The sequence below is a fragment of the Cucurbita pepo genome, chromosome LG03 (genome assembly GCF_002806865.2).
Source record: "Cucurbita pepo subsp. pepo cultivar mu-cu-16 chromosome LG03, ASM280686v2, whole genome shotgun sequence".
Lineage (NCBI taxonomy): Eukaryota > Viridiplantae > Streptophyta > Magnoliopsida > Cucurbitales > Cucurbitaceae > Cucurbita > Cucurbita pepo.
The window spans coordinates 7,521,213-7,534,835 of record NC_036640.1 but is presented as its reverse complement, the minus strand read 5'-3'; the positions used below and the strand labels follow the sequence as shown (position 1 = coordinate 7,534,835).

Below are 13,623 nucleotides of genomic sequence, written 5' to 3'. Positions count from 1 at the left end.
AAGTTTAGGATATCGGTTTAAGTTCATGACATCATTTTATGAATGTTCTAACTAAAAAGGTCACATCATGCCTATAGTAATGTCTTAAATCTTGACTTTATATATTTGGCATGGTTTGGCATTTGTAATATTTTCTTTTCGTTGTTAATTAAAAAAAAATTAAATGTACCATTCAATTTTTTAAAATATGATAATATTTTTTTTATATATTAGTAAATAAGGTTGGTTATATTTTTTAAAAAATATATAGTCATCATGGAGTGGACAAAATACATAGAAATTTCCTAATAAATACATCATTACTATTGTTCTAATTAATGAAGTTTATAACAAATAGAAATCGATATCAAATATATCAATACGACCTAAATTTATCCNATCATGTTTATTATAATGCTACAATGGTCGTTATTCCCTTTGGGTGTCTAGCAACAATCCAGAAGAGCTAGCCCAAAGAGTATGCGAGCTCGCCTGGGGAACCCATGCTCGCACATGTAGGTCATGTGTAGAGAAATACTTCATATCTAATTTGTAGAAAAGCCACCTAATAGAAGACAATTTTAGATGATGGTCTCATCATTCTACATGTGTTTGCATTTCTCGACCCAAAAATGGGTATTTCTCGACCTCATTCTGCATGTGGTCATAATCTCGACCTCATTCTGCATGTGGTCATAACCTTCCTCATTCTGCATGTGGTCATAACCTTTGTTATTATTCTATTTCAGGTAAAGGCAAGACACTCATGTTCCACCCAACCTTCCTCATTCTGCATGTGGTCATAACCTTTGTTATAGGCAAGACACTCATGTTCCACCCAACCTTCCTCATTCTGCATGTGGTCATAACCTTTGTTATTATTCTATTTCAGGTAAAGGCAAGACACTCATGTTCCACCCATTACGTTGAAGACCATGGAACCTATCTTAAGGTAGTTGTAGTTTTAGAACCTATCTTAAGGTAGTTGTAGTTTAGACCATGGAACCTATCTTAAGGTAGTTGTAGTTTTAGAACCTATCTTAAGGTAGTTGTAGTTTTATTTACAAGTTTAGGATATCGGTTTAAGTTCATGACATCATTTTATGAATGTTCTAACTAAAAAGGTCACATCATGCCTATAGTAATGTCTTAAATCTTGACTTTATATATTTGGCATGGTTTGGCATTTGTAATATTTTCTTTTCGTTGTTAATTAAAAAAAAATTAAATGTACCATTCAATTTTTTAAAATATGATAATATTTTTCTAATATATTAGTAAATAAGGTTGGTTATATTTTTTAAAATATATATAGTCATCATGGAGTGAACAAAATACATAGAAATTTCCTAATAAATACATCATTACTATTGTTCTAATTAATGAAGTCTATAACAAATAGAAATAGATATCAAATATATCAATACGACCTAAATTTATCCAAATTCGTTGGCCTTATATAACACAAAATTAGGTCTTAAAAGGGTGGGGGAGAAAAGGATTCATACAAGATGAGGTGCTCAAAAAAAGGAACCAAAACTTGGATAGAACTACTCATCTCTCAACAGTTCATTGCATCGAAATCATCCAACTTATCGTTGTATTGTAGAACCTTTCTCTTTATCTTCGATGAATCAACCCATGTTATGAAGTCCTCCATGTTCCTTGTAACTAGAAATGCTGGGTCATTAACTGTCTCTGGACCAACTCTAATATGCCCTTGCTCAATGTATGTAACAGCTTCCCTCAAGTGCTCGGCGAATTTCAAACGTACCAGTACTGTCGACAGCCTCCGTCTGCAACGAGAAAGGGGAAAACAGGGTTGAGGTCAAAATAATATGCAGCAAAAGGATGAGGGTTCATGTATTGGTAATATTGGGCTATTAGCAGTAGAAAACATGAAAAACTCCAAAGAAGAAATGAATTGTTTTCTGCAGGATGTTCGTTTTACCTGCAAAAGGATGACACTGACAGGCGATCGCATAAATTCAAGCTCTGTCGGGTTGGTATCACGCCCATATTGTACCTGTTATATTATTTTTTTTTTTCAGGAGAGAAAAGGTGGGAATATGTTACAGATAAAGTTGCAAATAATAGTAGAAATGGTTATATATAATCAGGATTGTATTAATTCATCTCAGTTTAGTCAGATTAGCATGCAATTATTCATTCAGATTAGGATCATCTATAAAAAAGGATTTGGCCTCTTGATGAATATTGATATGTTTAAAATGATTTCAGCATTAGAAGATTATAACATACATTAATCATGATGAATATTGATAGTTTCTTATGCCATTTAGTCCAGAATCTTAGATAGATTGAAGAAATGAAGTGGTTCTGAAAACATTGAGCAAAAAGATATCAGGATTAAAATGGCTTAAGCAATATAGGAGAGGAAAAGGTACTGATAAGTCCAGTGGAACGTTGATAGCATCTTCAATATGATAGGTATAGGCGTAAGATGGACAACTAAAGTCTAAATCATTCATAGAAGAAAAAAGAAACAAACCCTTCATTCTATAAACCCTAAAGAGTAACATGATCAGCAATTCGTTCATGCTTCATCAGAGAAGTTTGCATCGATGACACAAATGTGGCTCATTTTTTTAATACAAACACAATTGTGGCTGGAGGATTCGAATGTAATGACTCCTCTCAATCTCATACCTATCCCTTGAATTGTTAGAACCTCTAAGCTAGAAGGGGAAATTTTAGCAGTGATCAAATGAGCAGTCTTACAACATGCCATAAATTTCTTCTCATCACTAATTTACACAAATAGACGACAAACTTGCTTAATGTAATGCAGGAAATTGTGTGTAAAATTATAGCCAAAAGGAGGGAAAAACTCACAGCTTTTCGAGGAGTTTCTCGGTTAATTCCAATCGGAAAGGGTCTTTCTCGTTCATCTTCTTCAACATGCTAACCAGCTTCTGGACGCCCCGGCATATGCTCGAATACCTAAAACATCAAATGAAACAAAATAAAAATGAAAGCGGTAAACACAAAGAAAACGGTAGAAATAGAAGAAGATAGAAGAAAGCGGAAAGTACTTCTTGTAATCATCCCGTCCGGTGATGTGATAGCGATGCATCACTTGGGTTTCTCTATGACCTCCTTCTCTCTTCCATTCTAAGAAGTTAACCTTCTTCAAAAGCTTCTGCTCGTGAAACTTTAGCTTCCTCATCGGCTCTTCTGTTTCACCTCAAAACACTTGGCAACTCAAGAACGTCTTGGTGTCGAACAAACAGGAGTCTCGCCGGAGAAGGGAACGTGGGAGAACAGAAGAGGGAGAGAGAGTGGGAGTGGGAAGGAAAAGCTTGTGGGCGACGGCAGAGAGATGAAAATAACAAAATTTTAGGGTTTAAAGAATCAAAAGCCCTAAACATTTTGGTGGGCCTTGGGCAGTAAGGGTATGTTGTTGAGCCCACCTTTATGTGGTGGGCCTAAGAAATTGGGCTGAGGAGGGGTAACTACATAGCCATGAGCCCACAAATGAGACTTGGCTCTCATTTATATTATTATCTTCAAATATGGGTGACACCAAAACAAATCTAATATATTTTTCATGCGTCTTTAGAATTATTTTTAAATTAATTAATTAATTACGTCTCCAAAGGTAAGGAAACTTAATCAGAGTTAAATTAAAATAATTAAGTTTTAGAATTTAGTCATCGTTCAATTCAAGTATGGTCAATTCAAGATAGTTAGACTTGTTGAATTAAGTTCAACATTTTAGGCCATTACAAATATTCCATAATTTTTAGTAATCGATCACAAAAGTATAATTTGGGTTAAGTTTATGTACGTATGCATATCTAATCTAGATAAGGTAGTGTTTTATTGAGTTACTTCTGGGTTCCACCCCTTTGGAGACCAATCAGTGAGGGGCTGGGAAGAAAGGTTGTTCAAAAATGGAGTCTGACCAGAAGAGTAATTACGTTCATGATTGGGAAATGGAGTTTACATTTTCTGATGAAGACAAGGTTGTCGGTTACTGTTTCGAGGTCGAGAATGAAGCTATGGAAGACGAGGGCAATGGCAACAATGCTTCTGTGGACTTGTTTTGTTCAGCTTATGGCATTAGGGGAACTATGGCGGCCGAAGTTCCTAATTACTTGGCCTTCTCGTTGTTGCCATTTAGACTCTCCTGTGGCTCTTTCAATCTTCGTTTTTCTTCCACCAAAAAGTATGTTCCAAGTTCTAAGCTCTTAGCATCTTTCACTTTTTGATCTGTTCCTTACAATTTGGTGTCTGTTCTTCTCAGGGACTTACAGAAACAATGGGTGACTCAACTAAATGAGAGCAGCTGAGAGTTGTTTTCTTACAAAAATCATAGACGCTAAGAACTGTTAGATATCCAATCTGAAATAAAAGCATCATAGAGATACAAATATTTTAACCTCATAAACCATGCAACTAAAAATATTCTCAGGGGATCTCATTAATCTGGAGAATTACAGGCTACAATACATTACAAAATGCAAGCTTTTCTATCATAACTTAAACTTCAGAAAAAAAAAACACGCATAACCTTGTATCCTTGCAGCAACTGGGACCAAGGAGAAAGACATCTACAATCAAAGAAATCCCAGTTGCTGCTAACAGACCATGACCTGTAAAAAAAATGGCCAAGATTATCCCCCAAAACACCACCCCCACCCACCCATTTAAGGAAAAAAAAATAATAATGATATCACACTCAAAGATGGAAGAGAACAAAGAAGGCACAGGGGTAAGATAAAGAAGCAGCTCAGAGTAACACACTACACCCCTGTTCTAAGCTTCTTGTGAGCTTGTTCTGAGTCCTCACTGAAGTAGCCATGTAAACTCTGTGCCGTCATTTGATTGTTCAAAGATTGTTTTTTGTCATCCTGGTGAAATAATGGATCACATCACATTAGAAACAACATCACATCAATTCAACTAGCTAGCAGAAGAAAAGACTTCAAAAGGCCAAGGTGAAGATTTTGAACCTCTGAAAGGGACAACGATCTATTTGCTCGTCTTCCGACATCAACTTTCACTGAGATGTTGGTCTGTGACAAATCAACGCCTGAAGCCTGTAGGGCCTGGGTCAGGGTACTTAGTAACCTGCTCAATACAGAAACCATGTCAATCATAATACAAAAGAAAACTAAAGGGCTAAAACCAGAACATGGATTAAATTACATTCAGAACAGTTATACCAAGGAACTGCCTCATGCAGACAAGGCAACTACACGTTTTCACAATTGTGCCGAGAATATTTGAATTTAGCTAACAGAGGGAAAGAAGCAGCATCTTCCAAATTTTATATCACGAAGGTCAGACACAATTCATATAAAACTCATGGCAGATGCTCACCCATGGGAATAGACACCTGAGATACCCTCCATTTCACTTTCCACAGAAAGATCCTCCTGATCACTAACAGCATGGTTCAAAAAACCAGTAGTGGCATGGGTTCGACCCTGCAATAATTCGGTCTGGGTCTTGGAAGAGATGTTCTCTGATCCTGATGCAGGCTCGTCCAAAGACTCGGTTGATAAACTACCTCTTCCAACAGGTTCAAATACAATTGGTTGTGCATGCATGCTCATGGGGAGTCCTTGAGTAGCAGAGACAAGGGTATGATCCACCGCATTTAGTACTGCAGCAGGACCCATGTCAGCATTCATCACATTCGGTGCATTTGTTAGCATTGCTTGGGAAAAAACGACAGCGCTCTCATGATTGGAACCCCGCTTTACCACTTGGGAATGATCAACATAACTTTCAGCAGCTCTATAATTCTTCTGTCAGAAGTCGATTAGACAAATTACAAGATATTTCAGAGTTTGGAGGACAAACATGCCAGGGCAGCTTTTAAGTGTTTGTTCGCAGTTTCATTCATTAATAAGGGGAGTTACTTATCCATCCACGACTCTCATAATCTCAAAAGAAAGAACAATATTGTAAAACGATTTCTAACATGAAAAGCATAATTAAGGGACCTTCCTAACTCAATTTCCAGAAAAAAGAAGCAAGAAAGTCACCAAACTGGTGAATGACAAGGTGAAAACAAAAGTCAATCAAGAAGAAGAGAATGACAAGGTGAAAACAAAAGTCAATCAAGAAGAAGATTATACCCATGGAACCAATTTTGAAGGCTCTGAACTCCAACCTTGGCATGACCCTTCGTACATATTTAACTTCTCTTGTAGAAATTGAATGTACTCAATTACCTGAAGTACAAATATGTCAAAGATTAATTTATCCAACTAACAAGGAATCTCAAAACTAGAATTGGTAATATGCGAGACATACCTCTAACAAGAATGAAGCCTTGTCTCTTTTTTGATCATTCTGAGGTATGAGGTCTCTCAAAATCTGAAATCTGACCCATCAGAACACAATATTTCACAAAAACGTGAGATTGTCACGAAGATCCTAAAAGAAACCCAGAACAAAAGGGCATATAAAAAATTAAAGAGAAAATATCCTGAAAACTAATCCATTAACACTTCAAAAGAAAATAATCCACAAGGTCGACTAAATTTTTATACATATCGTTTCATGGAGCGAAATGCGGCAGCATCTAGGGTATCTAAGAAAATGATTTCATAAAATAATACTCATTGGAAACAGAGTGTGGCAAGTCAATGTGCTACTGTTCATACAACAATCCTGAACAAAGTAAAATTTGAAGCGAATTCCAATTAATATCCAAACGCGACAAAAACATATACGAGTTGCTTTAACATCTGAATACCCATGATCCCATATATTTAACTGAGAAACCATACAAATCTGCTTCACTTTATTTTCACATAACATAACTCAAACGAGGCAACAGAAATACACGTATCCCTCAGACATGCTGAAGTATCCAAAAAGCCATGTGTATCAGCTCAAAAAGCCGAAAAACAAAAAGCCAATTTTTTATTTTTTTTCCTTAAAAAAGAATAAAATTAGAATAGCATTACAACTTTTTAGTACAAATTGAAGTATAAGCAGTAAGCAGCAGCAACATACCTTTCATTAATTTTACTTCTCCTTCGCTGCTCGGTCTCAGAGTGTTTAGACCGATGACCACTCGCCTTGCTATCACCACTCTTCCCCTCAATTTTCACTCCCAACTCTGTAAAAGAAAAAAATGAAACTCATGAACCATTTCATTTCTTAAGAATAAAAAACTGAGGATTCAATTCAAAACCCAGAAACTANAGAGAGAGAGAGAGAGAGAGAGAGAGAGAGAGAGAGAGAGAGAGAGATACCATTCCCGTCGTCTTGGAAGCGTTCGTGGACGGACTTGGAAGACTTCACCATTGGTAATCCGAATGCAGTGGCGAAACAATGCCTGGAACCTTAGATTTGAAAGCTCCAAGAAGAAGGTAAGGAAACGAAGAAATGGAAAGGGAGGGATACTGTGAAGTATTCGAAGGGCAGAGTAAAAGAAGTAGAAGAAGGTTGAGAGTAGAGTTGGAGAGCAATGGAAGCCCTAGAACTGGAGGAGAGGGTGGAGACTTAGAACTCGATATATGTTTCTTCCTTTTCTTTTTTTTTTTTTCTTTTTTTTTAATATTTATTTATATTGGAATTATTGAAATAATTGCAAGGCTTCTGTTGGTAGTGGCGACTGCTAATTTGCGCCGATTTAGCACCGACCTTAGAGTTGCATCCAATTGGGACTGTGTTTGAGTCTGGGCTTAGAAGCCTGCTTTTGGGCCTTTGGGCCTTTAATCCATTGGATTATTTGAGCTCTGACATTTGATGTTCAAGTCGGTCTGATTTTCAACTACACTTTTCCACTTCTTGAACGTGACAAACACTTGTATTTTAGAAAATAAATTCACATTTTCATGCTGAAATCATCGATAAATGTGATATAAAACTTTGATCTGGCAAGTGATAAAACTGGAGATGATCCCCAAATGTCTGTGTGGACCATTTACAACCGCACTTTCTTCAATTCTTTGGTAGCCTTTGTGAAGCTCCCTCGTTTCTATTGGCTCATAATGCAGCTCTCACAAGGACTCATATCAACAGATTTCAGACCTTCAAAAAATTCTTTCGCAACCAGTATCTTCATTCCTTTGACGCTCATATGTCCAAGTCTATTGTGTCATAGATTTTAATTTGAAACACTCTCAACAACAACTGGGTTCGTACACCCTGCAGTGGTGTATAAGATTCTAAATTTTGTGACACGTGCTGCTACCATAGCACTCTTCATAATCTTCCACAAACTCTTTCCAGCGAGGGGGATGATCACATAGGTTACTAGAGGAGGAGTTCAATGGTCGAGCTTCACAGCACCAAAAAAACATGTGGAACTGCCAAATCTACAAGATGCTCTAGATGGAACTTGTCTATAGCACGCGTCATACATTGGGAGATGTTACTAGCGTGTGCATTGGTGACCATGGCGGAGCGACAAAGGTCATAGTCTAGAAGAATCAACATTTCACTAGAAGAATATTATTACGTGGCAATGCAAATAACATAAGAAAGGTGGTGGTTGTGGTCAATGCAAATTATTGACCCATTTTAGTTAATTTTGGCTATGCAAAACTACTGCCCCACAAAAACAGCTGTGAAAGAAGCCCAGAAGCCCCTGATTTTCCCTTCAAAACAAGGATGAACAAGAAAATTTACATGAATTACACTGTTGGCTGTTCAAATCAGAGTAGATGCTTCAGAAGATTTCAAAATAAAAATGATATGGAGACGGCTGAACTCAGTGCTGTAGGTTGGGAATAAACTTAAATAAATAAATAAAAAAAGGTAGTTTTTAATTTGTTAATTTTAGTACGTTTTTTAAATTAAGTCTCAAAAAAAAAAAAAAAAAAAAAAAAAACCGTTCATAGGATAGCCATTTTGAGCCCCTTTATAAAACCTATAGATTAATTTGTGTTGGAGAGTAAAAAGCAGATTAAAAGAGCAAAAACAAAAGTATAGACAACAGAAGGTAAGAATTCTTTGTCTCCTTGTCTCTCCTCTCTCGACATCTCCTTTATAGTTTCGTGAGTGTTATTTTAACAAGTTAGTTTCAAAGCGAGCGTTTATTTCTACAAATTGGTATCAGAGCGGCTTGCTATTATCAACAAATTGGTATCAGAGCCGATAGCGAACATGATGGGACAAATGCCGCTACCACTATTAACAAAGATAAACTACGAGAATTGGAGCATCCAAATGAAAGCTCTTCTCGGTTCTCAAGATGCATGGGAGGTGGTCGAAGAAGGTCTCGAAGAACCGAAGGATACCACGTGTTATATGGCAATGCAGAACAAGGCGTTAAAAGAATTACGATCAAAGGATAAGGCAACATTATACATGTTGTTCCGGGCTGTTGACGAGTTGGGCTTTGAGAAGAGTGTAAGGGCAACTACTTCAAAAGAAACGTGGGACACTTTAGAAAAAATGTTCAAAGGAACCAATTGAGTCAAGCAAGTGCGTCTCCAGACTCTGCGTGGTGAGTTGGAGAGCATGAAGATGAAGGAGTCAGAAAATGTATCTGACTACATTACGCGCGTTCAGACCGTGACAAATCAACTAAATTGAAATGGAGAAATGTTACCCGAGACACAGGTTGTGGAGAAGATCTTGAGGTCATNTTATTGACCCATTTTAGTTAATTTTGGCTATGCAAAACTACTGCCCCACAAAAACAGCTGTGAAAGAAGCCCAGAAGCCCCTGATTTTCCCTTCAAAACAAGGATGAACAAGAAAATTTACATGAATTACACTGTTGGCTGTTCAAATCAGAGTAGATGCTTCAGAAGATTTCAAAATAAAAATGATATGGAGACGGCTGAACTCAGTGCTGTAGGTTGGGAATAAACTTAAATAAATAAATAAAAAAAGGTAGTTTTTAATTTGTTAATTTTAGTACGTTTTTTAAATTAAGTCTCAAAAAAAAAAAAAAAAAAAAAAAAAACCGTTCATAGGATAGCCATTTTGAGCCCCTTTATAAAACCTATAGATTAATTTGTGTTGGAGAGTAAAAAGCAGATTAAAAGAGCAAAAACAAAAGTATAGACAACAGAAGGTAAGAATTCTTTGTCTCCTTGTCTCTCCTCTCTCGACATCTCCTTTATAGTTTCGTGAGTGTTATTTTAACAAGTTAGTTTCAAAGCGAGCGTTTATTTCTACAAATTGGTATCAGAGCGGCTTGCTATTATCAACAAATTGGTATCAGAGCCGATAGCGAACATGATGGGACAAATGCCGCTACCACTATTAACAAAGATAAACTACGAGAATTGGAGCATCCAAATGAAAGCTCTTCTCGGTTCTCAAGATGCATGGGAGGTGGTCGAAGAAGGTCTCGAAGAACCGAAGGATACCACGTGTTATATGGCAATGCAGAACAAGGCGTTAAAAGAATTACGATCAAAGGATAAGGCAACATTATACATGTTGTTCCGGGCTGTTGACGAGTTGGGCTTTGAGAAGAGTGTAAGGGCAACTACTTCAAAAGAAACGTGGGACACTTTAGAAAAAATGTTCAAAGGAACCAATTGAGTCAAGCAAGTGCGTCTCCAGACTCTGCGTGGTGAGTTGGAGAGCATGAAGATGAAGGAGTCAGAAAATGTATCTGACTACATTACGCGCGTTCAGACCGTGACAAATCAACTAAATTGAAATGGAGAAATGTTACCCGAGACACAGGTTGTGGAGAAGATCTTGAGGTCATTAACCGACAACTTCGAGAATGTTGTATGTGCGATAGAAGAGTCGAAGGACCTAGCAACGTTCAAGGTCGATGAGCTCGCCTGTTCTCTCGAGGCACACGAGTAACGTAAGAAAAAGAAGGAGAAGACACTCGATCAAGCGCTTCAAACCAAAGCATCAATAAAGGATGAAAAGGTACTCTACTCTCAAAATATTCAAGGTAGAGGTCGTGGAAGTCGCGGGAATGGTTGAGGAGGTCAAGACAGCAGAAATGAAGAAAATTATAAGGAGAAGAAACAGTCGAACCAAGATAATTGGCGTGGAAGAGGACGCAATCAAGAACGCGGTTAAGGATATAATTCCAACATCTAGTGTTACAAATGTAAAAAATATGGCCATTATGCAAATAATTGTAACTCTAAAAAATGTTACAATTGTGGCAGAATGGGGCACGTTACAAAAGCTTGTCGAGCCGGTAAAAGGGTGGAAGGNTTCAAAGCGAGCGTTTATTTCTACAAATTGGTATCAGAGCGGCTTGCTATTATCAACAAATTGGTATCAGAGCCGATAGCGAACATGATGGGACAAATGCCGCTACCACTATTAACAAAGATANATGGCTCAAGATGAAGAGAACATCAACAACGACACTCTGTGGCACCTCGACTCAGGGACAAGCAACCATATGTGCGATCATGAGTACCTATTCAAAGAGATGCAAAAGATTGATGATGGTCACGTGTCATTTGGAGATGCGTCAAAGGTGGAGGTCAAAGGCCGAGGTACGATACATTTCTTGCAAAAGGATGGTGTAATGGGGTCAATCCAAGATGTTTATTACGTACAGACCTCAAGACCAACGTATTGAGTATGGGGCAACTCACAGAGAAAGGTTACTCGATATTCTTAAAGGACCGCCTGCTACACCTGAAGGATAAGCAAGGGCGTTTGGTTGCTCAAGTCGAGATATGAAGAAATTGAATGTACAAATTGAACTTAAGAACCATACGAGAAAAGTATTTGCGAGTTGACATAGAAGACAAGGCATCACTGTGGCATCTCCGTTTTGGTCACCTACATCATGGCGGCCTAAAAGAGTTAGCGAAAAAGAATATGGTACATAGGCTACCAAACATGGACTTTGAAGGAAAATTTTGTAAAGAATGTGTGCTCAGCAAGCATGCGAGAACCTCAATTCAAAAGAAGGCTGAATTTTGGGCTAAACAACCTCTCGAGTTGATCCATATAGATATATGTGGACCAATTACCCCCGAGTCCTTCAGCGGAAAGAGGTATTTCATTTCCTTTATCGATGATTACTCACGGAAAAGCATTCGAGGTGTTCAAAAAAGTTCAAAGTAATGGTGGAGAAGGAAACTGGTACGATCTGATAGAGGTGGCGAGTATACTTCGCCGACTTTCAAGGAGTACTGCAAGTAGAATCGATGTCCACATGCGAAGTTAGATGATCAAACACCACAAGAGGTGTTGTTTTTCGATAATCGGCCAGGGAAATCCACTTTGGTATTCCGCACAGATCATAAATATGGCGGCGAACGCCAGCCGATGATCCTCACTCAATTGTTTCTCCTTCCTCTGGCTCGAGAGCATGCCATAGGCGCAAGCATGCCATAACCCTTGCGCCTGTAGGTTGACGCGCATCAACAAGGTCCACTGAATGATGGCGGTCGTTGTCTCCCTGATATCACTCACTCAACGACAACTTGACGCACGTCATCGCGGCGTCCACCTCTTTGTGGTGGCGATGGAGAAGCCGGCACTTGGCGGCGGCGTGGAGGAGTGTGAGCGAGCCTACTCGGGATGGACCCCACGATGTGTTTATTTTCGTGCTTTGCATTTTCTTCTACTCGAACTTGAAACCTGTGCGTTGTTAGGTCGACGCTCTAATCACTTGAGCTATTCAACTTGACTATTGATAAGGTTGGCTCCTCCGCAATGATATACCACCGATGGCTTCAACCGGGCTCTGATACCACTTGTTGTTTTTCGATAATCGGTCAGGAAAATCCTTTTCTTTTCGGTGAGAGGAGATCGTTGACGGGAAGTTGTTGGAAGAAAATAAAACGCATAAAATAACAAATGGAGAGAATTGCTGGAATTTTGACTCTACTTCAAATCAGAGTTAAATCTTCTGAACAGATTTACCTTTTTAAATATAACTTATTCTAAAAATGGCGGGAGAGTGGCCAACTAAATTTGTGACACTTCCTACAAAATTGCCATCTAAACTTTGGTATTCCATTTGACGTGTTTGTCAAATGGTCAAACGGAGGTATTCAATCAACTAATGAAATCGGTATTCCATTTGACGTGTTTGTCAAATGGTCAAACGGAGGTATTCAATCAACTAATGAAATCGTGTGAATCTAAATAAAGAAAAGCTCAGGTTTTATCTAACAAGAGGCTTGGAGCGGACAAAAGCATACAATCTATCATCTCAAAGTGTTCGGTAGTGTGGCTTATGCTCACATACCGGATCAATGAAGAACGAAGCTCGAAGACAAAAGCAAAAGGTATATCTTTACTGGATATGATGAGAAGACAAAAGGATACAAACTACTTGACCCGATTAGCAAAATGGTGATAGTGAGTCGCGATGTGCAAGTAAATGAAGCAAGCGAATGAGACTAGAACAATTCGACGGAAGTCAATATCGAAGTTGGAGAATCATCAGTCACTGCACCAACAAGTGCACCAACAGACTCCGAAATTTTCGATGATGAAGATAAACCACGACAACCCAAAATGTGAAGTTTGCGAGATTTGTATGACTCAACAAATGAGGTACACCTTGTATGTCTTCTGGCAGATGCTGAAAATATCAGCTTTGAAGAGGCGGTGCGAGACACGAGTGGCAAACTGCCATGGATGAGGAGATTAAAGCGATTCATCGCAACAACACATGGGAAGTGATAGAATTATCGGAAGGAAGTCAACCTATAGGTGTGAAGTGGGTATTCAAGAAAAAGATGAATGCTC

At 38.2% G+C, this 13,623-nt stretch overlaps 2 protein-coding genes across 3 annotated transcripts; both read right to left on the bottom strand.

Annotated features, from left to right (window-relative positions):
• Positions 1-1,371: 1,371 nt before the first annotated feature.
• Positions 1,372-3,321, bottom strand: LOC111789810 (U3 small nucleolar ribonucleoprotein protein IMP3). Its single transcript, XM_023670508.1, has 4 exons — positions 3,036-3,321; positions 2,836-2,943; positions 1,931-2,005; positions 1,372-1,775 (listed from the first exon to the last, which is right to left on the bottom strand). Exons 1-4 carry the CDS (start codon positions 3,167-3,169, stop codon positions 1,541-1,543), a joined length of 552 nt encoding a protein of 183 aa, XP_023526276.1. The 5' UTR covers positions 3,170-3,321; the 3' UTR covers positions 1,372-1,540.
• Positions 3,322-4,378: 1,057 nt separating this feature from the next.
• Positions 4,379-7,492, bottom strand: LOC111789908 (transcription factor BIM2-like). 2 transcript variants are annotated; one of them, XM_023670625.1, is made up of 7 exons: positions 7,221-7,492; positions 6,979-7,084; positions 6,271-6,340; positions 6,093-6,188; positions 5,329-5,759; positions 4,959-5,076; positions 4,379-4,856 (listed from the first exon to the last, which is right to left on the bottom strand). In XM_023670625.1, exons 1-7 carry the CDS (start codon positions 7,270-7,272, stop codon positions 4,749-4,751), a joined length of 981 nt encoding a protein of 326 aa, XP_023526393.1. In that variant the 5' UTR covers positions 7,273-7,492; the 3' UTR covers positions 4,379-4,748. The 2 variants fall into 2 exon arrangements, with proteins under 2 accessions (XP_023526393.1, XP_023526394.1); XM_023670626.1 differs by having other exon boundaries at positions 5,329-5,756.
• Positions 7,493-13,623: the final 6,131 nt, after the last annotated feature.